General features: G+C 33.1%; 1 protein-coding gene across 1 annotated transcript; it reads right to left on the bottom strand.

The window, feature by feature from the left end:
* Positions 1-368: 368 nt before the first annotated feature.
* LOC114332857 (lipase 1-like) lies at positions 369-26,290 on the bottom strand. Its single transcript, XM_050660088.1, has 7 exons — positions 26,061-26,290; positions 20,675-20,985; positions 19,767-20,044; positions 14,080-14,243; positions 12,592-12,676; positions 8,789-8,931; positions 369-531 (listed from the first exon to the last, which is right to left on the bottom strand). The coding sequence occupies exons 1-7, from the start codon at positions 26,148-26,150 to the stop codon at positions 376-378; spliced, it is 1,227 nt and encodes a 408-aa protein (XP_050516045.1). The 5' UTR covers positions 26,151-26,290; the 3' UTR covers positions 369-375.

Genomic DNA, 26,290 nt, shown 5'->3' with positions numbered 1-26,290 from the left:
AATAAAGATATATCCATCTTTTGATTTTTCAAATACACAGAATTTTAAACAATAAAGTAAATAATGACATACATTGACAGATAGTACCAACAGCGGCTACTTGATTTTAAATTTTTTAGTGGGAATATAATTAGGTATATGTTTGGTTGCCTACACCAGAGGTCACTGCCAATCACAGAGCGTTTAATTAATTTATGCAAGCAATGTATGTTGTGTTGCCTATAATGAAATCGTTCATTAATAGAATATCATTCATTAATAGGGGTCATTAATCAATGATTTTGAGGGTGTTAAAATTGATCATAAATGGACGGTCGACGAAAAATTAAAATAATACAACCATAAATTATTTTTTAAATAAAAATTCGTTTTATGTTAACTTCTGTAATTATTTAAAATGTTTAACACTTTATCATGTAATAACGGTGTTATGTTTTTGGACCAGAGGAAATCTAAATGGTTGAACCTATCATCTGCAACTTTATACATCTCAACCAGATTTGGTAACTTCTTAGCCATGTATTTGACGTCCTGAAACAAAAAAAGAGTGCGTAAAATTACTCCTGCTGTAACAATATTAAATATTTTAATTCGAAGTTTGGTAATCGAAATTACAATTCATGTTTGTAGTTAAGAGAAATACGGGAAAAAATATCCTGTTTGTGACACAACCCCCTCCAGGCCGAAACCAAATTTTTTGAGTAGTATGGACATCTATATTAATAACCTATATGTTTCCTGTAGCCGATTTTGATGATATACATAGTTATAAACAAATGAAGATAAAAAAACGGCAAATTTTCGTTTGTTTCGTTTATTACCAAAAAGTTAAGTATTTTAAACAAATTTGAGAGTGAGAAACTCATAAATCGTATATAAACTTCAATATGGCGTTCTCTGAATATGTCTATCCTTATTGATTCTTTGAAAATTGCAAAATAAATCATAAATTTTGAGATTATATAAATAGTCATAACTTATGTAAAAATTAACCTAGAACCTTCTTATTACACGAAATACTGAGACTCCTGGTGCTTAAATCATGCCCTAAATTTCAAAGCAATTGGTCACATAGTTTAAAAGTTATTTAATTTGTTTATTTCAAATTAATTTTTTTGCACACTATAAGTCAGAAAATGATGAAGTTACAGTAATACTTTGGATAGTTTATAGTAGAGGGCCCATCTGTTTTGAGATGGACGTTGACAGGTGACTCAAATTTTTTTGCAGAAATTGCTTGAAAATAACTCAAATAATAATATTTGAGTTATCCTCCCTCTCAAAAAGGTCCGGAACATTGTTTAAATAATCAAAATGTCAAAAAATGAAGGAAAAATTCGATTTTTTTATTGGTTTTTTGATTATAACTTTAAAAGTATTCATTTTTGAGAAAAGATGTACTGACATAAAAGTTGCGTAATTAAATTTCCTACAATATAGAATTGGTTAAAAATTTAAAAAGTAGTCACCCTTGTTTGCAAAATAGCAATACTTGCGAAAAAACCATTCAAAAACAAGTATTCGCATTTTACGTTTTTCAACCATGTATGCTACACTTAGGACCTTCATATTTCACCCAGAAAAACTTTATAATACAGTAAAATAATACTGTAAATTTTATTAAGATCGGTTCTATAGATTTTGCAAAATAAATTTTGCAATCCAGCTTTCGCAAAAAAAATTCATTTTTTCAAAATGTTACAGGACTGAAAATAAAGTAGATAGCAAGTTGAAATTTTTTTGCGTATAGAAGTGTACCGTACCTTTAATTTGCAATTTGCAAAATTAAAATCGATGAACCACCACGGCGTCAGGAATTTTTTTAAATAAACATTAATTATTGGTGCTACGCGCAGGACAGCGGTGTTCGATTCACACAAGTTGATTTCCACCAAAATTTCTTCCAATCTTTATCTAATATATTATTTTCTTACTCTATATTTTGTTGTATTTTAATATTTTAATTCCACAAAAATCAAACTAATTTTATTATTGTTTGTGAAATATTATTTAAACAATTGCATATGTTTAAAAATAATAAACTTTTTTTCTCCAAGTTAAAATATATGAACAAAGAAAGTTTTTGCTAAAAAAGTGTTATTTCAAAGGATAGAGTATGTGTTTTTATTTTGCAATAAACAAATTTATTTATTTATATCGAAATGTAATAAAAATTAAAATGTATCAATCATTATCAAAGGTTATTGGAATGCCCAATCAGAGCAAACTATCCGCTGTCCTGCGCGCAGCACCAATAATTAATGTTTATTTAAAAAAATTCCTGACGCCGTGGTAGTTCATAGATTTTAACTTTGCAAATTGAAAATGAAAGGTACAGTACACTTCTATATGCAAAAAAAATTTAACTTGCTATCTGCTTTATTTTTAGTGCTATAACATTTTGAAAAAATTATTTTTTTTTGCGAAAGCTGGATTGCAAAATTCATTTTTGCAAAATCTATTAAACCGATCTTAATGAAATTTACAGTATTGTTTCACTGTATCATAAAGTTTTTCTGGGTGAAATATGAAGGTCCTAAGTGTAGCATAAATGGTTGAGAAACGTAAAATGCGAATAATTGTGTTTGTATGTTTTTTTCGAAATTATTGCTATTTTGCAACAAGGGTGACTATTTTTTAAAATTTTAACCAATTCTCTATTGTAGGAAATTTAATCACTCAACTTTTATGTCAATACAACTTTTCTCTAAAATGAATACTTTTAAAGTTATAATCAAAAAACGAAGAAAAAAATCGAATTTTTCCTTCATTTTTTGATATTTTAAATATTTAAACAATGTTCCGGACCTTTTTGAGAGGGAGGATAACTCAAGTATTATTATTTGAGTTATTTTCAAGCAATTTCTGCAAAAAAAATTTGAGTCACCTCTCAACGTCCAAATGTACTAATATTTTTACAGATGCGCCCTGGTCTATTATGAAACAAGAAGATTTACACTATTAATATAAAATCCACGAGGAAAATAAACTTCCTGTAGCTGGCTGTATACCATAAATCACAAAAATACCAAGTTTTTTGTAAAAGGTATATATTAAAATACCCTAAATAAGGGTCACAATACAAAACGTTTTCGGATTAAGGAATCCATCATCAGTGTTTAAAAGCCAAAATTTGCATGCCTGAGCCACCAAAATGTATAGGGTAAAAACCCTTTAAATGTAAATCATAAAGTTATTTTACATATTTATATAAAATTCATCGGATGTTATAGATAAACCTGGAAGTTGGCCATTGAAATCCAATATGTGAGGTTTTCTCCAAAAAAGTTCCAACCACGTGGGGAGAGTCCTGTGTTGCCCTGGGTAACATCCAGGTTTATCTATAACATCCGATGAATTTTATATAAATATGTAAAATAACTTTATGATTTACATTTAAAGGGTTTTTACCCTATACATTTTGGTGGCTCAGGCATGCAAATTTTGGCTTTTGAACACTGATGATGGATTCCTTGAAAACGTTTTGTATTGTGACCCTTATTTAGGGTATTTTAATATATACCTTTTACAAAAAACTTGGTATTATTTTTACTATTAATTTAATTTAAAAAAATGACCAAAAATAATTCTAAATATTGCAAAATTATTTTGTAAGAACATGTGAATTAAAAAAAGGGGTGCTAACTTCGTCCCTAATTGTCCTAGGACAATTGTTTTTCTTTCTAAATATGTATAAAAATTCAGTCTTTCTAAATATGAAAAAATAATTTTTCTACTGGTAACGGTTAAAAAGTTATTCTAATTGTTTATAAGTAAGCCAAAAATCGACCTGTTTTTGCAAAATAATTTTACATTGTTTAAAATTACTTTTTGTCATTTTTTTAATTAAGTTAATAGTATAAATGTTCTTCTTTAAAAAAATGGTCCGAAGTATTATTACTGTAACCTCATAATTTTCTGACACACAGTGTTGCAAAAAAATAAATTTGGGACAAACAAATTAAATAAATTTTAAACTATTTGACCAATTGCTTCGAAATTTGAAATATAATTAAGCACAAGAAGTCTCAGCATTCCGTGTATCAAGAAGGTTCTACCTTAATTTTTACATACGTTATGAACATTTATAAAATCTCATAATTTTTGACTTATTTTGCAATTTTCTAAGCAACAAATAAGGATAGACATATTCAGCGAACGCCATATTAAAGTTTTTTATATGATTTATGAGTTTATTATTCTCAAATTTGTTTAGAATGCTTCACTTTTAAAAAAGCGAAAATTAACCGTTTTTTGATCTTCATTTGTTTATAACTATGTATATCATCAAAATCGGCTGCAGGAAACATATAGGTTATTAATATAGATGTCCATACTACTCAAAAAATTTGGTTTCGGCCTGGAGGGGATGTGTCACGAGAAAAATCTTTTTTTCTCTGGACTTTTGATCTGAATTGCTAATCAGATGTCACAGGAGATGAAAAAGTGACGAAGCAGTTCCGTAACTGTTGGGAATTCGTTCTCTGAAAGTGGCGCTACTTGCGGAATGTGTTACGGAACGGTCGCCATGACAGTGAGCTTATTTTAATTCCGCTACCTCCGTCCAGCGTATGCTACTTTTGTGAATATGTCAATAGACTTGTTGAATGATTTCGTCAAGTACTAATTATCAATTGAAAAATAGCGCAGTCGGTAAACAATCCATGGTCTTTCACCATGATTATAAAGTAAAAAACAATTTATTGTGCAAATGCAAGTATATAACCTCACATATAACAGAAAGTGATAGGCTGTCACGAATTTAGGAAGCGGAGAGTTCATAAGACGAAACATAACAAACTGTTAACGCTCCATCGAGAACGGCTCCCTCACTTTTTCGTCCTTGATGCGACCATTATTTTCCTTCCGAAAAGCGGTATACTCTTACGTACTGAGTTTGTAAAACATTTGTGTCGATTGAGTTCACATTCAATACCACCCGTGGAAAAAGATCTATGATAGATTATGTTGTTACCAACAGAGATATACATCCATCAAAAATAATCGACGTAAGATTGGTTAGAGCAAATGATACAGACTCTAGTCTCAAAAACATTGTATGTGGGGTACCTCAAGGTCCATCTACTTTGGAGGACCATTGGGTCCTCTACTTTTCCTTATCTTTATTAATGACATCACTAATTTAAAAATCGATGGAAATATCTTTCTTTTTGCTGATGATACCAGTATCACTTGGAGCAACTCAAATATTGCAACTCTTCATGCTACTATAACTTCTGATCTACTTACAATAAAAACCGGGTCTGACTCAAATTTACTCTCGTTTAACGTAGATAAAACAGTAGCATTGTCTTATAAAGGAGCTCTTCAACCCTTACCTCTTAATAACAGCCAGATCAGTACCGTTGATTCTGTAAAATTTCTTGGTATTTTTTTAGACAGCAACCTTAAATGGTCCCTCCATATCGATTTGTTAGGGAAGAAACTCTCTTCAGCTTGCTATGCTATAAGATCTGTTTCGAATTAACTCAATTTAGCATCTTCCAAAATAACATATTTTTCTTTGTTCGAGTCACATCTTCGTTATGGTCTTCCTTTTTGGGGTTCTGGTACAGCTGCCCAATGCTAAGATCTCTGTTTGGCCTCAGAAGAACAACACATTGCAGAAGTTATTTCAAAGATCACGGAATTTTAACCCTTCCATCTTTGAATATTTTAGAAACTGTTTGCTTAATTCGTAAACATCTACATGTCTTTCCACCAAGACCTAATCATGACTACTTCACGAGAAATTCTACGTTTGATGTCTATTTGCCGACCCCGTCCTCGGAGTTAGTAAAGAAATCGATATTATATTCCGCAAAAAAAATGTACAACCATCTCCCCCTACAACTAAAATCTGCACCATCTTTCCACAAATTCCGTAAACTGACAAAAACCTACCTGTCTGAAAGACCATATTATTCAGTAGAAGATTTTTTTAGTCAATAACTAAGAGATTACAGTACCCTTTGCACAAGTAGTGATTTTATTATTTTTTATCTATATTTGGGTGTCATATGCAGCAGCTTAACTTTTTAACTTTTAAACCTTTTTTATTAATTATTAGGTACACTATGCATTTGCAATTTATTTAAATTTTTGCAATTGATTATTTCTGTTTTAACTTCATTATTATTATTATTATTTAAATATGTTGACGATTTATGTAATTTTAGTAAATTGGATTGTTACTGTTTTGTTTTTTTGACTATTTATAAGCTTTGTCGATAAAATTGTAAAATTTTTCATGGCAATAAAGCATACTTCTATTCTATTCTATTCTATAAGATGCCTCAACTCAGCAGATGTAGGTAGCGACCATAGCCTAGTATTATGTAAAATATATAAGAATCATTATGAAATATTTCACACCTAAGAAGGCAGCACCAACACAAACAAAAATCAAAGTCGACGGACTACATACGGAATCCACGGAATACTTATACAGGAAAAGAATATCAGAGAAGATTGCTGAGAATGGAATATTAGAAAACGATAACATCGATGAAAGCAGGCAAAAGCTCAAAAATAACATAATCGACGCTGCAACAGAATCACGTGGAGAGAGAAAAGTAACGAATACTCACATATTAAAGAAGAAAACCCCGTGGTTTAGAGAGGAAGTTAAGATAAAATGCGAAGAAAAGAAGAAAGCCTTTTTACAATACAGGACAAAACAAACACAACAGGCATACAACCACTACAAACGAATCAGAAACGAAACGTATACTTTAGTGAGGCAAATAAAAAGGGAGCACTGGCAGAGTTTCTCAAAACAGAGGGAACACGACTTCTACGGAACACAAAAAGAAGTATGGAGAATGATCAGAGGCCAAAGAAAGGAGATGAATGAATTAATAAAAACGAAACACATTCAGAAGGAAACATGGACAGACTACTTCCGATCTCTATTTGCTAAATGCGACGATAATGAACCACCAACACCTGAAGTTACGACAAACGAAGAAATAAACATCGAGGAGGGAGAGGTAAAGGAACCATTAAGAAAATTAAAAAATAGAAAATCTCCAGGAGAGGGCAGAATATCGAACGAACTCCTAAAGTACGGAGGACAAGATCTAACTAAACAGCTATTAAAACTATTACAAAAAATAATAGAACAAAACAGAATACCACAAGAATGGAGATCAAGCATCCTAATACCTCTCTTCAAAAAAGGAAACAAATCAGACCCGGAGAAATACAGAGGGATTAACTTATTAAACACAACCTTAAAATTAACAACAAAAGTGATAACAAACAAATTGAATGAAATTATAACATTAGCAGAAGAACAACAAGTTTTTAGGTCGGGAAGGTCATGCACTGACGCTATATTTATAATGAGGTAAGTTCAAGAAAAATCGTTGAAATACAACAAACCGGCATATTTATGTTTCGTGGACTTTAAGAAAGCATTTGACAGGGCCACATTAAAGGACGTTATCCACTTGTTATACTCGAGAGAGGTACCTCTGGGAATAATTAAAACGATAGAAAACATCTACCAGAACAACACAATAAAAGTAAAAGTGTAAGATGAACTAACTGACCCAATTGAAGCCGGAAATGGGATAAGATAGGGGGATTCCTTGAGTCCTTTATTGTTCAACCGGATCATGGACGAAGTAATAAAAAAAGTGAGAATTAAAAAAGGATACCTAATGGGAGAAAAACAACTTAAAATAATCTGCTATGCGGACGATGCAATACTAATCTCTCAAAGTGAAGATGATTTACAATCTATGCTGCCCCAATTCAACATAATCGCCAGAAAATTTAACATGTTAATTTCCTCAAAAAAGACAAAATGCATGGTTATAACAGCGGATCCAGTAAGATGTAAATTGGAGCTGGAAGGTCAGATAATAGAACAAGTGATGGAGTTTAAATACCTAGGAATCACACTATCTAGCTACGGAAGACTCGAAACAGAAGTGGAAGATCAAGTGAATAGAGCAAACAGAGCCGCAGGTTGCCTGAATGACACAATATGGAGAAATAAAAATATCTAAAAAGAAATGAAAGGCAGAATTTTCAAAAACAGTCATCAGACCAATAATGACATACGCGGCAGAAACACGACCCGACACAGAGAGGACAAAAAGATTGCTCGAAACAGCGGAGATGAAAACCCTTCGAAAAATCGATGGTAAGACTCTATGGGACAAAGCTAGAAGTACAGATATACGATGGAGATGCAAGGTGGATAACATTAATAACTGGGTAAGAAGCAGAAGAATAGAATGGAATGACCACATAAGCCGAATGACAACAAATAGGGTAGTCAGGACAGCGAGAGAAGGTTCCTTAATAGGAAGACGATCAGTGGGAAGACCACGAAAACGATGGAACGACAACTTACTAGAGGCACATTGAAAAAACAGACAGAGTCATGTCTATACAAAAAGAAGAAGAAGAAGAAGAAGAAGAAGAAGAAGAAGAGTTCACGGGAAAATTTTTAAAAATTATTCGGCAGCAAATATTTCTTGGGGATTTTTTGTTCGGAATTTTTTGTGAGGATATTTTGTCCAAGAAAATTTGTGGGGATTATTTGACCGAAATTTTTTGTGGGGATTTTTGGCTGGGGATTATTTGTCTAGGGATTATTTGTGAAGATTATTTGTGAGGATTTTTTGTGGGGATTTTGTGTCTGGGGATTTTTGTAGAGGAATAATTCGTGGGGATTTTTTGTCCGGGATTATTTGTTTAGGGATTATTTGTGCGTAAACCAACAACGCGTATATTTCTTATTATAAATATTTTATGGATATGATTTACTTACTTTATGGTTAACAAGTGCATCACTTAAACCGTATATTAATACTGTTGGACATGTGATCTTAGACCAATCATATTTTGGAGGAACTGTCGAATTATATTTTTGTAAATTTATTTCTGGACCCCAATCGTATTTTTGAAATGTTCCTAAAACAAGTTCAATTCATAAATTTTCAACAAGGACAAAAGTACTATAAGATCTCTTCGGTCGGAAAGCAAATTTTTAGTAACAACCCTTAATCTGAGCCTTCTATAATTTACAAGGCATACAGACCGATAAATAATAAACATGGGAGAATCTACAATGTGCATATTACACCTGTATATTTATCTATAGTCCATTCAAATGTTACATTTTGTAGGCCATACCTTGCATTTGTTAGAGGAATCAATTTTATTTTTTTTAATGTGTAGGAGGGATCAGTAGAAACTTAAGTTCAAGTTTTTGGGGTCGCCACCCTTGTCCCCCAATCGCCATCTTGGAAAAGAGGTGCAAAGGGGTTTCGCGCCGTATCTCGTAAACTACCAACCCTACAGAAAACATAATAACATATAAAATGTAGAAAATTAAATTTTCTACAAGTTTGTTTCTATTACTTTTTATCGTCAAGTGACCAACAAAATAGATAAAAACAAAAATAAGTAAAATTTTTTTTAACAAGTTTCCTTTTGGAAGTAATAACCTTTTTTTTCAGTTCATTTTACAATAAAATACCATTTTAGCAATTTTGTAGAGGGTATTTCAGCGAACAATTTCAACTATAAAGGTGTTTAATTCTATTTATTTATCTAGGTTTTACAGCGCTCCAAACAACAGATTCTCGAATGCTCATAGGGATACAATAACAACAAAACGTTAAGCTTACTTTTCTACCTTAATGTTTTTTATTCATACAATTGATTATGATTTTAACATTCCTATGCTATTATTAATCTATTTTTGACCTTTCTCCCCACTATAAGCCTTAGAACCCTAAGCATATATAGAAAAGGCCCAAGAAGTTGTTTGAGGACAAATTCGCCGGTCCAGAAGAAGAATGACGCAACCGCAAAATGCAAAATTCTTCAGAAGAGCAACACTTCCTCCACCAGATGCCACTCCGTTGGCAGACTCCGTCTGTTTCCACAGACTCCGAGTGTATCACCAGATTCAGTCATGCCTAGGAAAACATTGTGATCCAGAAGATTGTGGCTGGAAAAAGCATGCAAAATTTTGGATACCAATTCAAATTCATCTTTCGCAGATGCAATGGAAACTGGAAGTGCATATGTGGTTGCTGAAAAGCAGACCTCAAATGTTCAGCTGTGTGCCTCCATTGTGGTGGTGAAAGTTCCAGCAACATCGTGGACATATCATTGAAGAAAATGAATTGGAAGATGAATCACCGACAATGACGCAAACTCTAACTCTCATTATAACACAAAAATTCACCTCGGATACTGATTCAGATCTTGACTCGCAGCCTGGACCATCGAAAAAAAATGAAAAAATAATAACTATGATAGATCTTTTTCAACATATAATCATAAATAATATTATTTTGTCTAGAAATTGTCCGTGGATTAGGCCTATTGGGGATACCACACAAAAACGCGCCTCCAGACTCTACCTTATAGGTGGCCGTGAAAAGGGTCAAAAATAGCTTAGTAATAGCATAGGAATGTTAAAATAATAATAAATAATTATATAGATAGAAAAGTAAGCCCAAAGTTTTGTTTTTATTGTATTCCTACGAAAATTCGAAAATCTGGTCAAGTTTGGAGCGCTCTAAAACCTAGATAAATAAATAATATTAAACAACTTCGTAGTGAAAATTGTTCGTTGAAAAATCCTCTACAAAATCGCTATGATGTTATTTTATTGTAAAATGAACGGAAAAAAAGTTATAACATCCAAAAGGAAACTTCTTACAAAATTTTCTCTTATTTTTGTTTATAACTTTTTTGTTGGTCACTTGACGATAAAAAGTAATAGATATAAATTGTAGAAAATTTAATTTGCTACATTTTATGTGTAATTAAATATTCTGTACGGTTGCTAGTTTAGGAGATCAGCGTGAAAGCCCTTTGCACCCCTTTTTCCAAGATGGCGGACGGGGGACAAGGGCGGCGACCCCAAAAACTTGAGCTTAAGCTTCTACTGAACCTCCCTACACATTAAAAAAATAAAATTGACTCCTCTAAGAAATTCAACCCTAAATGTAGCATTTCAATGGAGTATAGGTAAAAATCCAACAAAACTATTGCTTCCTAATACTCAAAATGTGAGTAAAACTAAAGTAACGGGAGACAGCTTAATATTTAATTTGTTTCAGAAGCTACCACCATCCGGTGACATTATGTGTCTTCATTTTGGATTCCTCATAACGGTCTGTGTTGTACCCTGTTTCAGAGTACACCACAAGTAGTCATAGCTTACCTACACAACATTAGTAGCGATAATGGATTACGAGTGATACACTTAGCAGCAGGACTAAACATGTGTGCTTCTTCTGTCCAGGTTGCCTGTCCGTTCCGAATATTGGCTATCATTCTGGCTATGATGACTTTGTTGGTTGCTATACGGAATAGTTGTCTTGAGGTCTTTCTTTACCATGCTCTCAGGTTAGCAAACCAGGATATTCTTCTTCTTCCTGGGGCCCTCTTCCTTCAATATTTTTTTATGAAAAGAGCAATGTACCTTCACAAGACAACCTGAATCTCTCCTGATAGAAGAAAACTAAATCAGGTTGGTTACACCTTAATAGATTAAAGCCATGGAACAGACGTAATGAACTGTAGACGTCATAGAGGTGCAACATAGACGCAGATCATTGCCAATTGATGTCAACATTGAGGACTAGAATTTCAAACTTCAGCAAAAAAAATAAAATGGATATTAAAAAGTAGAATGTGTAAAAGCTGAAGACTCTGAAAGCATCAACAATAGAATAAGGTATCAAAATATTAATAGGCACGAAAAGAAAGATATAGATTCCTATTGGACAAGAATGAAGGAAGACTTTGAAGCAGCAGCAAAAGATGAAATAGGAACTCAAACTTGTGCCAGTAAAAATCATTGGTTTGACGATGAATGTAAGAATGTAATAAAAGAAAAAAAATAGACCTACAGAAAAATGCTTACTAGACGAACTAGAGTAACTGTAGCGAATTACCAGACAAAAGAAGATAAGAAAAGAGGAAACACAAAAGATAGAAGCGAAATGACTTAAAAAATAACTTAAAAAAAGAGTGTGTGAGTACTTTGTACGCACGTAAGAAGTTATTCTTCTATTATATAATTTTAACGAAGTAATTGTATTCTATTTAAATATTAAACTAACTTTCTTATCTAACACTTTCAAAAATTTTTTATTAAAACAACCAAAAATAAAAAAAAATGAATCGTCCAGGATTGGAACCCGGGACCTTTCGATTTCTGACCGAACGCTCAACAACTAGACCACCGAGTCTCCTGTGATTGACACGTAAGTTTCGGATATAATTACACAAGACGGTGACAAATAGATTGAGTGGTATCGTGATAAAAATGTTATACCTACATATTTTATTATCTTACTACAGAAGAAGAGAAATTCAAAGACACAAAAATTATAATTAATAATACATTTACTAAAAACACTAATATATTCTTTTAATGACTTATTTGCGCTGATACAGATACTATCTTGAAAGATTAGAAATGAACTACATACTGTCTGAGTGCGCATGCGCGCAGATTTATGAAAAATTTTACTCTCAATCGCGCCTAAAGAAGAATAACTTCAAAAATTATTATCTTTTCAAATACATCTGCTCTATACTTACCGCTTATATGCATTTTCGCGTAATGTAAAACTGGAAAAAGGCCCATTCCTGCTGGCGTAGTGGTAAAAATCTGAGGAGCTAGGCTCTAAAATCAAAGTGTTTTAAGTGAGGAATCGTATATATCTTATTGATATAAATGTTTAATATACTGATGGCCAAAAAAATTTAACAGCTAGGGCAAATATTTTTTAAATATTTATCTATTTAAATTTAAATCTTTATTTAAATATTATTAAAAATATTTAAATATTTTTTATAATATTCTTATCATTTGATATCATTATAAAGAAATTTGCAATGTCATTTGCGTCAAAGAATTATTAATGAGTGAGAAACTCATTTCTCACTCATTAGTAAGTGCTTAACTTAACATTAGAAAAATATTTAATTTCTTCCACCCAGTATAAGTTCAAAAAAGCTGTTTGAGTAAACCTTTGCTGGTTGTAAATCAGTTGCACCAACCGTGTAAAATCGGAAACTGCGGAATCCGTTAATCAGTTCACGAAAAAATGAACTATGAAAATGAGCATAATTTTAGGTGATTTAAACTGATTTATGCGATCTTTTGAAACCATGTATGTGTATAATATACAGGGTGGGCCAAAGAAAACAGTCCACCTCGATATTTGGCTGTATTTATTAGATTTTAAGGAAATGAAGAAACAGGTCGATTTTTGATCTAAGGGTACATATTTTTACGGTACATACATCTGTCATTTGTCAACCCCCTCTGTTCCACTTCCCACTCCTTATTTTTAAATAGGGAATAGGAGTTGTTTGCTAGCTCATTTGAAAGGTTATTCAATTTTCTATTCAGTAATATTAACATTGTAAGAAAAAGAAGAATGTACGTAATTTATTTAAATCAAAATACATTTTAGGGCTGACAGAAAAGAGAAAAAAATATTTCTTTGATAAATAAACATTTTTTGTTGCTTAAATTCAATATTAAACCTACCAAGAGGCAGATGGGTGGCAGCTTGAACATTGAAATTCAGCGAAAAGTAATGTTTATTTATCAAAAACAATTTTTTTCTGTATTGTGACAGGAGTAGAATGTATTTTGAATTCAACTAAATTACATACATTCTTCTTTGTGTGTCAGTTAATTTAATTAAAATATTTTTTTCTTAGACACCCTGTATAAATAATTATAACAATGTTTATATTACTGAATAGAGAATTGAATAACCTTTCAAATGAGCTAGCACACGACCGCTATTCCCTATTTAAAAAGAAGGGGAGGGAGAAGTGGAAGGGAGGGGGTTGTCAAATGACAAATGTATGTACCGTAATGTGTTCCCCTTAGGTCAAAAATTGACCTGTTTCATCATTTCCTTAAAATCTAATAAATACTGCCAAATATCGAGGTATACTGTTTTCTTTGGCACACTCTGTATAGTGTCTATCTTGTTTCCTCTCATGGATTTCTATAGATTGTCAGGATAATAATTGAGACTATTATTTTAGTAAAGAAAGTATACTTACATAATCAAAAAGAGAAGTTAGGCTGTTTGATACAAAATTAATTATTGGCCGACAATTGATTCTGTAGTTTACTTTTTCGCCACACACGCCTTGAATTATTTTAGAGAACAATTCACTGTTAGAGACTGCTTCCAATTCATATAGGTTAAGAAACTGAAGCAAATCTCAAAGACACACGATAAATCATTACAAAACTTAAAAAAAAAAGATATGAACAGTGAAAATTAGTATTAATTTGGTTATATACAGGGTTGCGGAAAAGTCTGGCAACAACACGGTGTAATTTCTCGGAAACCGCTAGAACGGTTTTTATAGATTTTGGGGTTGGTAAGGGTCTTCTAATGCGGCCGATATTATAGTGGTAATTACATTGTTGTCAATTCTTCCATTTTTCTGGAAATCTAATGAACTTTCTTATTTCAAATAGAACACCCTGTATAATTTTTGCGTATTAAAGTCCTTATAAGAATACCTAAATGCCATAATTTCGGAGTAATTACTACTTTTATAAAAAAAAATTTAAACAAATTAATTATAAAAATCAATTTTTTTCGGCTCAGATATACATTATTTTATATTCATTGGATCTTCTTCTTCTAAAAGTGCCGTCTCCTCAATGGAGGTTGGCTACTACAATTGCAAACTCTTTTCTGTCTTCAGCTGTTCCTATTAGCTGTTCAAAATTTAGCCCTGTCCATTGTCGGATATTTCTGAGCCACGATAGTCTTTTCCTTCCTAGTCCACTCCTTCCCTCGATCTTTCCTTTCACTATAAGTTGAGCACATTGGTACTTATTATTTCTCAGTATGTGGCCCAGGTATGATACTTTTCTAACTTTCACTGCGTTGAAAAGTTCTCTTGCCTTGCCTATTCTATGCAGCACTTCTTTGTTTGAGGTATGCGATGTCCACGAAATTTTGAGAATTCTCCGGTAGATCCACATTTCAAAGGCCTCCAACTTATTTATGGTTGATATTGTAAGGGTCCATGTCCCAACTGCATAGAGAAGAGTCGACCAGACCTAGCATTTGGATAAACGTAGTCGAGTTTCGAGATTTATTCGAGAATCACCAAGCAGTTTTTTGATTTCTTCGAATGATTTTCTGGCCTGTTCTATTCTCGAACTTATTTCTAGATCAGGATTTAGGCTGCTATCGATCCAACATCCCAAGTACTTAAATCTATTGACTTGTTCTAAAATGTGCCCATTTATTGTGCAAGGTTGAGGTACGTTTTGGTTTTTTCGGATTGACATCACTTTGTTTTTTTAATGTTAATTTTCATACCAAACTGCTCAAAGGTCGAGTTGGTATTGTCGATGGGTCGTTGTAGACCCAAGTCGGAATCCGCAATCAACACCGTATCATCGGCGTATCTGATGCTGTTGATATTTACGCCATTCACCTTGACTCCATCCTTGAAGTCTTCCAGTGCATCTTTAAATAGAAACTCGGAGTAAAGATTAAACAGCAGAGGCGACAAAACACATCCCTGTCTAACTCCCCTCCTAATTTCTACTTCTGTGGATGTGGAACGCTCGATCCTAACTCTGGCGTTTTGGTTCAAGTACAAGTTAGTAAATTGATGTCTTTTTCATCTAAACCGACTTCTTGCAAACGTTCTAATAGTAGGTCGTGTTTTACTCTATCAAATATTATTTTGAAGTCTATAAAGCATATAAATATATCAAAAATGAATAACCATTTTCAATTTCGTTGCAAAACGAAAATACAGCCGAAACATATTCTAGTCCAATCAGAGAGTGCTGCAAGCACCTCTACCGGTTTCGAAACTTATTAGTCTCTCATCAGGAGGCACATATGCTGCTCTCCCCGATCCAACCAAAACAAACCCCAGCGTGCAGTCCCGGATTGCAACGAACGAATTGGCATAGATGCCCTAGCGGCAACTGCTACCAAAAAGTCTTCACTCTAATGGCATATATAACAACATAATGCTATTCTACATCCCACCAGAATGAAAACAATGGGAACCTTCTCTGGTTACACCTCCGAGGCTTCTACAATTTGCAAGCCATACGGATGCTGAGACTAAGGAAGATTACGGAAGATACGGATGCTGAGACTAAGGGAACCATTCTCGTTGGAACTTTACCGCGCTGAGCAGATGGGACGTGAATTGTAAATTGTAGAATTCCCTCATCTTCCTTAGTCTCAGCATCCGTATGGCTTGCAAATTGTAGAAGCCTCGGAGGTGTAACCAGAGAAGGTTCCCATTGTTTTCATTCTGGTGGGATGTAGAATAGCATTATGTTGTTTTATATGCCATTAGAGTGAAATATATTTCTCTGTAGTCGTGACATAAATCTTGATCTGAGAGTGCGTATGCTGCGGTGTTATATCTTCTCCACTTTATTATACGGAGTTGAGTCATGGACCATCAAGATGGGCAGCATTAAAAACATTGAAGCTTTTGAGATGTGGTGTTACCGTAGAATGCTACGTGTATCTTGGGTGGACCACGTGACGAATGCCGAAATTTTACGTCGGATCGGAAAAGGATGTGAAGTTGTACTTACTGTGAAAAGAAGAAAGCTTGAATACTTTGGCCATGTTATGAGAGGTGACAAATACTCGCTGCTGAGACTGATCATTCAGGGTAAAATCAGGGGTAAGAGAAGTATCGGTAGGCGCAGAATATCTTGGTCAAGAAATCTGAGGGAATGGTTCGGCTGCAGTTCCATCGACCTATTTAGGGCAGCCGCCAGTAAAATAAGAATAGCTGTGATGATTTCCAACCTCCGATAGGAGACGGACTTAAAGAAGAAGAAGAAGAGTGAAAACTTAGACTTTTTGGTAGCAGTTGCCGCTAGGGCATCTATGCCAATTCGTTCGTTGCAATCCGGGACTGCACGCTGGGGTTTGTTTTGGTTGGATCGGGGAGAGCAGCATATGTGCCTCCTGATGAGAGACTAATAAGTTTCGAAACCGGTAGAGGTGCTTGCAGCACTCTCTGATTGGACTAGAATATGTTTCGGCTGTATTTTCGTTTTGCAACGAAATTGAAAATGGTTATTCAGTTTTGATTTACATTTACTCTGTGTGGAGTATGAAGGGAACCATTCTCGTTGGAACTTTACCGCGCTGAGCAGATGCGACGTGAATTGTAAATTGTAGAATTCCCTCATCTTCCTTAGTCTCAGCATCCGTATGGCTTGCAAATTGTAGAAGCCTCGGAGGTGTAACCAGAGAAGGTTCCCATTGTTTTCATTCTGGTGGGATGTAGAATAGCATTATGTTGTTTTATATGCCATTAGAGTGAAAACTTAGACTTTTTCATATAAATATATCTTTCTGTTGGTCGTAGCATTTTTGCGCGAGAACTAGTAAATTGAAGAGGGTTTCTCTCGTTCCCATGCCGGCTCTGAATCCAAACTGATCGTCTCCGATGATTGTTTCGCACTTTCTATAGATACGATTATGTACGACTTTTAACAGGACTTTTACTGCATGACTCATAAGGCTTATCAGACGGAACTCATTGCAGTGTTGTGGGTTTGGCGTTTTTGGCAGCGGGATGAATATTGACTCTAGCCAGTCTTGGGGTATTTTACCTGTATTATAAATGCGATTGAATAAAAGGACAAGTATTTCGATATTTTTTTCGCTGATTAGTTTCAACGTTTCTGGGTATATTCCATCTGGACCTGGGCTTTTATTTGTTTTGAGTTGGTTAATTGCATTTATAATTTCAAATTTCAGAATTGCTGGCCCTTCGTTGTTATTTTCCAATATTGGTTCTTCTCGTATGTCATGAAAAATAATTTTAATATAGTTTTCCTACTCTTTCAGTTTATCTTCCGTTGATTCTAGCAGTTTGCCATCCGTGTTCAGCATGGTGTGAAAAGTTGTTCGCTTGGTAGTTGATGTAAACTCTTTTACCTTTTTATGTAAATTAAAAAATCGTGCCTTTGTTACAGTTCTTCTATTTCGACGCATTTTGTTTACAGCCACTTCTCTTTTGCTGCGATTATTTTTCGTCGAATTATTCTATTTAGTCTTTTGTATTCTCCATCCTGGTCATCGTTTCCTTTAGATTCTCTTCGTTTGTCCATTAATTGTAAACATCTGTCATCCATTCCTGTTTGGAATTGTTTATTGCATTGTTCATTTGTTCTTTAATAGTTTTCCAAAGAACGTTTATGTTATCGGACTGGATAATTCTGTGGTGGTCACTATTTCCTATATTTTTATTTAATGTATGGTGTCGTTTTTCAATATAATCGGATGTCTAGTTTGTGCTGAGGTTTTTGTTTCTTTATTATTTTCCATCTTGCTCGCACTTTTACAACAACATAATATGTTTTTGCATTGATGATAGCGTTGTGATATCTTTTTTGGATCATTGGGAACAAAAAATGTCTTTTGTAATTTTCCTCTAAAGTTAATCGTTTCCGAGTTATAAACAATTTAAAACTGAAAAAAATCGAAAAACGATTATTTTCTAGGTTCAAAAACACAAGTAAAAAATATTACTTTTGAACTACGAAGTACCAAAATTCAAGTTCAAACCTTATTTTATCAGCTACCGGTAAGTAATTTGGTCTTATTTCATTTTGATATATATCAAAAAGTATGCAGAGTGGGTAATAATAAAAATTTAACCTATTAAATGAGCGCTGAAAGGCGAATGGGGCGCCCTCTCGGTAATACGTCAGTTTTGGTGGCGAATTTAGATTTCTCGTCCCAAAAAACCCACGTTTACCAAATTTTGTGTCATTATCCCATGCCTATTAGGAAATATTCAAAAATAAATAAAATAAAAGTTTAACTTTGACACCTTGTATTTCGTTTATTATCAACTTTCTTACTAAGTAACTTAGCTTACATCGACCTATTTTAACCTCAGCAATCTAAGGTTGAGCTATGGCCCATTATTTACCAAACACCCTGTATAATAAAACTAGTTGGCCCTAATGTCACATGTAGAAAAAAGAAGCGGAATCAGTGCCGTTCCGGACTTTCGTAGAACAGCATGTGTTTGTCCGATGGAATTAGCTTCACAAAATAAAATAAAACATTTTGTAATGCTCTTCAATGGCTGTTGGTGAAGCCCTCTTCAATGTGTTCTGTTAGTGAGGGACTTGACCGATGAAAGATTTGCCGGGTCTGAATCCTCCTTGGTGTGGAATGAGGTGCTTGTCGACAGTTTTTTTATTCTGGCGAGAATGAGTCTCGTATAGTCTGAAAAAGTGACAGGGTTGCCTAGGGACAAAAGGGAAATAGGGCTGTAGCTACTGGGATTTTCTGGCTGGCTTTATAACATGTGTTGTAGAGTTGCAAGATATAGTTTTATGCTCCTTGGACTAGATGCTTTATTTGATTATTGCATAATATCATCTACACCTGTAGCTTTTCTTGTAGGGTTCTTTTAGTGTAAAATGAGTTTCTGGGTGGTTTGCCTCTTGATTTAATCTTCTTCTAGTATTTGGGTCTTTCTATTCATAAGGAGTTGAGTAGCGTTTTGGTTTGCTGTAACCTTGCAATCACCGTTACGTGCTTTTACAAAGTTGTATGCTACCTTGCTACTGTGGGTCATGTCCATTTTTTCTAGAGTTTCAAATTCACTTTTCCTTTCTAGTCTGACTCAGCTGTTGAAGTAGGACTCCGCAGTCAATCGTTTCTTGGCTATAAGAGTCAGAGGAATAGATGGTTTCGTAAGTTATCATTTTGGATGTAGATAGCATAGTTTTCTTACCTTGGCCAGATCAAGTACATATTTCGAAAGTACTAGAAAAGGATGCCGATTATGTTTCATGTACGCACCAGGAGCTAATCCCACGAATATTTTAATTTTTTGGTTATACTCGGGACGACCAGAAGCCATTGCCAATAATGATCCCCCTCCTTGGGAATGTCCAATATACGATAGCTGTTGTTTCCCAGTTATTTTTAAAATGTGATCTATAACGGCAGGTTGATCATATTGCCCCAATTGATCCAGTCTAAAATAAAAAAATAAATAAAATGTTTTCGGTTAGATTATCACACTAAATATTTAAAGGGGCATGCAATCGTGTACTTTCATTGTCTTTAAGTAAAGAATGCAAAAAATAGTGTTTTCAAAGGTAAACTGTAGATGTAATGTTGGAATAAAAAGTTATTCCTGTCATCGTCGTACATAAAGCATCGTAGTACCTAATATTTATAACAAATGATTAAGTGGTTTAATCGTAATTTCTTGTTAATATTCTGAAATTATTATTTTTTTTTATTTAGCTAATGCCTCGACAACTAATGGCCATTGGCATGGTGATGGTACTGTATGGATTTTTCCAATTAGGTACCTAGTGTAATGTGTAGTGTGTGTTGAGTAAGTGCCTTGTTACTTTGCAAAGCCGACGTCATTTTCTTTGCAAAGAGACGCTAATTTTATCCGAACGTCTGCGGTCCCTCCGGTGAGTACCGATCCCACCAGGACAGAAACTATTTTCATTTAATAATTTATAATAAACAAAAAATTCCTGACCCTGGTGAGATTCGAACTCACGACCATTCGGACCATTCGATCCAAAGGTAGGCGCTCTTACCACTGAGCCACAGAGGGAGTGAAATTATTTAAAATCAAAACTTACGTATAAAACCAAAATTCCTTATCTTTGTCAGGATCCAGCGATACATGTTTTCTAGAATAAAAATTTCCTCTGGTATTTCCTAGCCATACATCGAAACCATTGTTAAATAATATAAGTGATAATGAGTTGTTTTTGGCCTGTAGAAACTGTTCGCAGGAGCCAGCCATGCCATGTTGTAGTAACACTGGTTCTCGGTTTTCTTGTTCCTTCCCATTTATTGCTTTTATTCTAAATATCTTTAAGATGTATCCATCTTCTGTAGTAACATTGTGAGGTTCAGCAGTCATTCCAAGTTGATTTGTTAGTTCCATCTAGAATAATATAACTTTATATACGAGTAAGTTTTATGTAGGTTGTATGTTTTTGTATTCCTATGTCCCTGTAAGTTGTATCCATATGGAAAACTTTTTTATCATTAATTTTACGAAAAAAAGTTATTCTTTATAAAAAGTTCTGCATGGTCCAAAACCCAAGATTCGACCATCAGATATCAAATTTTATGAATGTTATACCAAGTATGTCAAAAAGTTTGAATTTATCTCAAGAGTAACATAGCTTTATTTTTCACAAAATTGAAAATTGCTATTATGAAAAGTTGTTTGGAATTAAAAACTATATTCTAATATGCAATTGCATCTTTATAAAATGAATATCCATTTTCAATTTCGTTGCAAGACGAAAATACAGCCGAACCATATTCTAGTCCAATCAGAGAGTGCAGCAAGCACCTCTACCGGTTTCGAAACTTATTAGTCTCTCATCAGGAGGCACATATGCTGCTCTCTCTGATTTAACCAAAACAAACCCCAGCGTGCAGTTCCGGATCGCAACGAACGAAATGGCATAGATGCCCTAGCGGCAACTGCTAGCAAAAAGACTAAGTTTTTACTCTAATGGCATATAAAAGAACATCCCATCAGAATGAAAACAATAGGAACCTTCTCTGGTTACACCTCCGAGGCTTCTACAATTTGCAAGCCATACGGATGCTGAGACTAAGGAAGATGAGGGAATTCTACAATTTACAATTCACGTCCCATCTGCTCAGCGCGGTAAAGTTCCAACGAGAATGGTTCCTGCAAGACTTTGAGCCGCTACAAGACTTTGAGCAAGCGCGTTGCTTATCTGGAAGCGTCAGCAATCGCAGGTGATCCGCAGAAAATTGACCAGCCGTGCTTCATATAACAGGTGTACGAAAACGCTGATTTTAACCCTTTCTATGCCAGGCCTTAATTTGCATGTTGGTCCCTCAATACCAAAGGTTTTTTCCTGCTTAGAGTCCCATTGCCTTATATACAGCGTGTCTACTTAAGTTGGAAACATATGGGAAACTTTTTTGTTATTCATTTTACGAAAAAAAGTTATTCTTTATAAAAAGTTCTGCATGCTCTAAAACCTAAGATTCAATCATCAGATATCAAATTTTGTGAATATTATACGAGGTATGTCAAAAAATATGAACTTCGTCCAATAGTAAAGTACCTTTATTTCTCTCAATATCGAAAATTCTTATTATGAAAAGTTGTTTGGAAATAAAAACTAAGATCAAATATGCAATTACATGCTTCTAATTGGAAAAAATATTTTCCAAATTTTTCTTAAATTTATTGATATTAACTTCGTTTTTATTTATTACACATACGATAACTCTTTTATTATTACTTTTACGAAAAAAGCTATTCTTTATAAAAAGCTCTGTATGTCCTAAGACCGAAGATACAACCATCAGATATCACATTTTAATAATTTTATACGAGGTATGTCAAAAAATTTGAATTTCACTCAAGAGTAAAGTACCTTTATTTTTCACAATATTGAAAACGGTTATTAAAAAAGTTGTTTAGAATTAAAAACTATGTTTCAATATGCAATTACATCCTTCTAATTGAAATATTGTGAAATATAAAGGTACTATAATCTTGAGCGAATTTCATATTTTTTGACACACCTCGTATAAAATTAATAAAAGTTGATATATCATGGTTGTGTCTTAGATTTTAGACCATGCAAAGCTTTTTATGAAAAATAACTTTTTTTCGTAAAATGAATAATAAACGAGTTATCATATTTGTAATAATTAAAAACGATGTTGGGTACCCATAAATTTGAGAATTTTTTTTTTCAATTAGAAGCATGTAATTGCATATTTGATCTTAGTTTTTAATCCCAAACAACTTTTTATCATAAGAATTTTCGATATTGAGAGAAATAAAGGTACTTTACCCTTGACCGAAATTAATATTTTTTGACATACCTCGTATAATATTGAGAAAATTTGATATATCATGATTGAATCTTAGGTTTTAGGTCATGCAGAACTTTTTATAAAAAATAACTTTTTTTCGTAAAATTAATAATAAAAAACTTTCCCATATGTCTCCAACTTAAGTAGACACGCTGTATATGTACGTCGCATATAAATAAACAAATAAATGACCAAAACATGTTTTTTAATGAGTTTTTTAACCAACTTAAACGTTTTCTTTTCAAAAGTACTCATCAGAGAACAAAACCAACTTGAAAAAATGTAACTAACTTAAATGTAAATTAACATTAAAAGGTTTCTTTTGTGTGGTACTCCTCAAAACATGATACTACGCAAAGGCCGACTCCGCATCTTGAACACATGTATCTCGATTCACTTCATTTTTTTTCTGGTCTTTTCTGTGGCTACAAACGCTTCACCTTCTAGTAGCTACCTATAAGCGTTGCTATCAGTGCTACAATATATAGCATATATCTAAAATATGTGAACAAATATATACGGCAATGGGCCCGCATGACCTGTCTTAGGTGCCAACATTTTAAGGCTTTGGGAACAATAATCTAACATTTTCGGACATATTGCTACGGCATTGGGATACCAATGAGTCTAAAATTTTATAAGCAACGCATATTTTCGGCTTTGGTAAATTGAGACCATAATACCTTGAACGTATATATAGGGCGACTGGGAATACAGACCCACTTTTTCAAAAACGTATATATGCAGCGTTGGGACAGAAAGGGTTAACGTACATACAATTGACGGATACCACACTTTTTACGTCATGGGTGGCATTTCTTGTATTGCACCAAAACATGCAATAGCTCCTAACCAATCCATTCCTCGGCTAAAAACTAAACCCGCACCTGAGGTTTATGGAAGTCAGAGAGCTGTTCAACTAATACATTTTAAAAGGACAAAACCTCAAGGTTCATCAGAAATCAAGATCCGAAGGGAATGTTCACACCAACTGAAGACTGAAACTGTGGCTCCATCTGTGCCTGATCTTCTGTGGTTCTAAGGGAAAAGCAGAGACATTCTCGGTATTTTAGGATGGAATGGATTCATGAAATCTGTGAGAAGAGACATACCATATTCATATTATGAACTAACATTTAATATTTGTACGGAAAACTAGGAGAAATTTATCAAATGATAGCATTCTAATAAAACTAAAGTTTTGGAATGTAAAAAGTGGGTTTTGCCGAGACCGTTAAAAATGGCAATTTTCAACTTACACTTTAGACCGAACGGTTCGTCTGAAGAAAAAGTAAATAGTGATATTTGTAGATAATTTTAAGTACTTTAATTTCTGTTAACAGACTATTTACTAAAAGTGAATAGTTTTCGAGATTTGAGCAAAAAAGCGGAAATAAGCTGGAATTTTTCGCTTTTTTCGCGATTTTTTCAATGTTCCGGCAAGAAATTTTGTCCACAAACCTCATATTCGGATTCAGCAGCCCAAAATCCATATATAATGAAAGAAATCAGAACTACCCCAAAACTTTCCCACTAGGGAGCTCGTAGAGTACAAATTGACTGAATCACATGTCATTATGCTAAAAACAAATAGAAAATATTTATAAATTATTGCAAAATTAAGGGCTTTTGCCATTATCTCCGTCAATTGTTTATGTATTTTAATTAAGAAACTCGAAAAGTAAACAACTTTTTAAGATCTTCAACTTTTATTTAAATTATTTTTCTCTAAAAAAATTTAGTTCTCACTGATTATTATTATAAAAAAAAATAAAACAAAACAAAAAATAGCTGCAGTAGATACTTATGTCTTCAAGGATTTGTTGTCAGCTATCACTCACATACATTTTAGAAACGTCAAAAATCTGTATAATATTTTTAAACGCTATTTCTACTTCAATAGTTTGCATCAAATCTTTAGACGTTAATTTGACTGACTTTTCTTCACTGCAAATGAATGAAAATTTGCAGACATATGCATTCGCGGGAACAATACACGAATAGTCAATAAAAAAATTATGTTTATTTAATTGTTTAAATAAAAAAAATGATTTTAACGGAAAATGCTTAAATTCTCTTGTTTTTTTACAATGTAGAAACTTGAAACTTTTACGGATTGTAGCTAATGATATGAACTATACATAACTTCACTTTTTACGTTAATATTGTTTATGTTATGCTTCATAAATAAACAATAAAGTTCCAAATTTTGAACGCTCATATATTTGTTTATATATAAATCGGCGTTTATTCGTGTCAAATTTCAATACGATACGAAACAAAACTTCAACCAAAACTCGAATTCAAAAAATTCGTGTTTTTATCGTAGTCTTAGAAAAATCACCGGTAGAGACGTTTTGTGCTACAATTAACATTAGAATTCGTTTGGTCGTATTAATTAATTAAACGCTTTTCTTTAGTTCAATCGTTTGGGTCAAATCTTTGGACGTTAATTTCACTGCCTTTTCTTCAATGCAAATGACTAAAAATTTGCAGACATGTGCATTCGCGGGAACAATACAGGAATAGCCAATAAAAATTTTTTTGTTTATTAATTGTTTAAATAAAAAACGATTTTAACGGAAAATGCTTAAATTCTCTTGTTTTTTACAATGAAGAAACTTGAAACTTTTACAGATTGTAGCTAATTATATAAACTATACATAATTTCACTTTTTACGTTATTTGTTTACGTTATGCTTCATAAATAATCAATAAAGTTTCAAATTTTTTGCCGATTCCGACTACTTTTCATGTTTGCACATCATATGTTTTATACATATTTTAATAAACATGACGATATATTTGAATGTATAAAAAGTGTAAGACTAAAAAGTAAAAAATAAAAAAATATGAAGTAAATATTTTAAATATTATAAAAAAATCAACTAAAAAGCAAAAAAATAAAAAAATTGAAAAATCTAACACATTCGTTAAAAAAAAGCGTGGGGGGCGAAAACCGTATATTCGATGAAGACGCGCCACGCTTTTCTTTGACAAATGTGTTAGATTTTTTAACTTTTTTTTATTTTCGGCTTTTTAGTTGATTTTTTTATAATATGTTTAATTTTTCACTCGTAACTAAAAAAAAGCGTTTCTTAAAAATATTTTTTTTTTATTTTAGTACATACTAATACTTACCACATTGTATCTAGGGGAATATTTGGACTCACAAACAAAAACAAATAAATATACACAAAATGCGGCAATCACATACTTATCAAAAATCATATTAAATAAATTTTGCACTCCTTGCCGGAAACACAATGTTATATCTTAGACTACTCATTTAAACTATAATCTTTTTCTCAATCAACATCTTTTTATTCCTGATCATCAATACAAATTACGAGACCTTAAGTTGATGAGGA

The sequence above is a fragment of the Diabrotica virgifera genome, chromosome 9 (assembly GCF_917563875.1).
Source record: "Diabrotica virgifera virgifera chromosome 9, PGI_DIABVI_V3a".
Lineage (NCBI taxonomy): Eukaryota > Metazoa > Arthropoda > Insecta > Coleoptera > Chrysomelidae > Diabrotica > Diabrotica virgifera.
Note: the sequence above shows the minus strand (reverse complement) of the source record. Positions and strands in the feature narration are given on the sequence as shown.

Excerpts from the sequence above, each read along its gene's own strand:
- LOC114332857 (XM_050660088.1), bottom strand. The coding sequence starts at position 26,150 with ATGATTTTTGATAAGTATGTGATTGCCGCATTTTGTGTATATTTATTT. Across the intron at positions 8,932-12,591 it reads CGCGAAAATGCATATAAGCG|GAACATTTCAAAAATACGAT; the intron begins GTAAGTATAGAG and ends AACTTGTTTTAG. Across the intron at positions 532-8,788 it reads ATGCACTTGTTAACCATAAA|GACGTCAAATACATGGCTAA; the intron begins GTAAGTAAATCA and ends TTTTTGTTTCAG.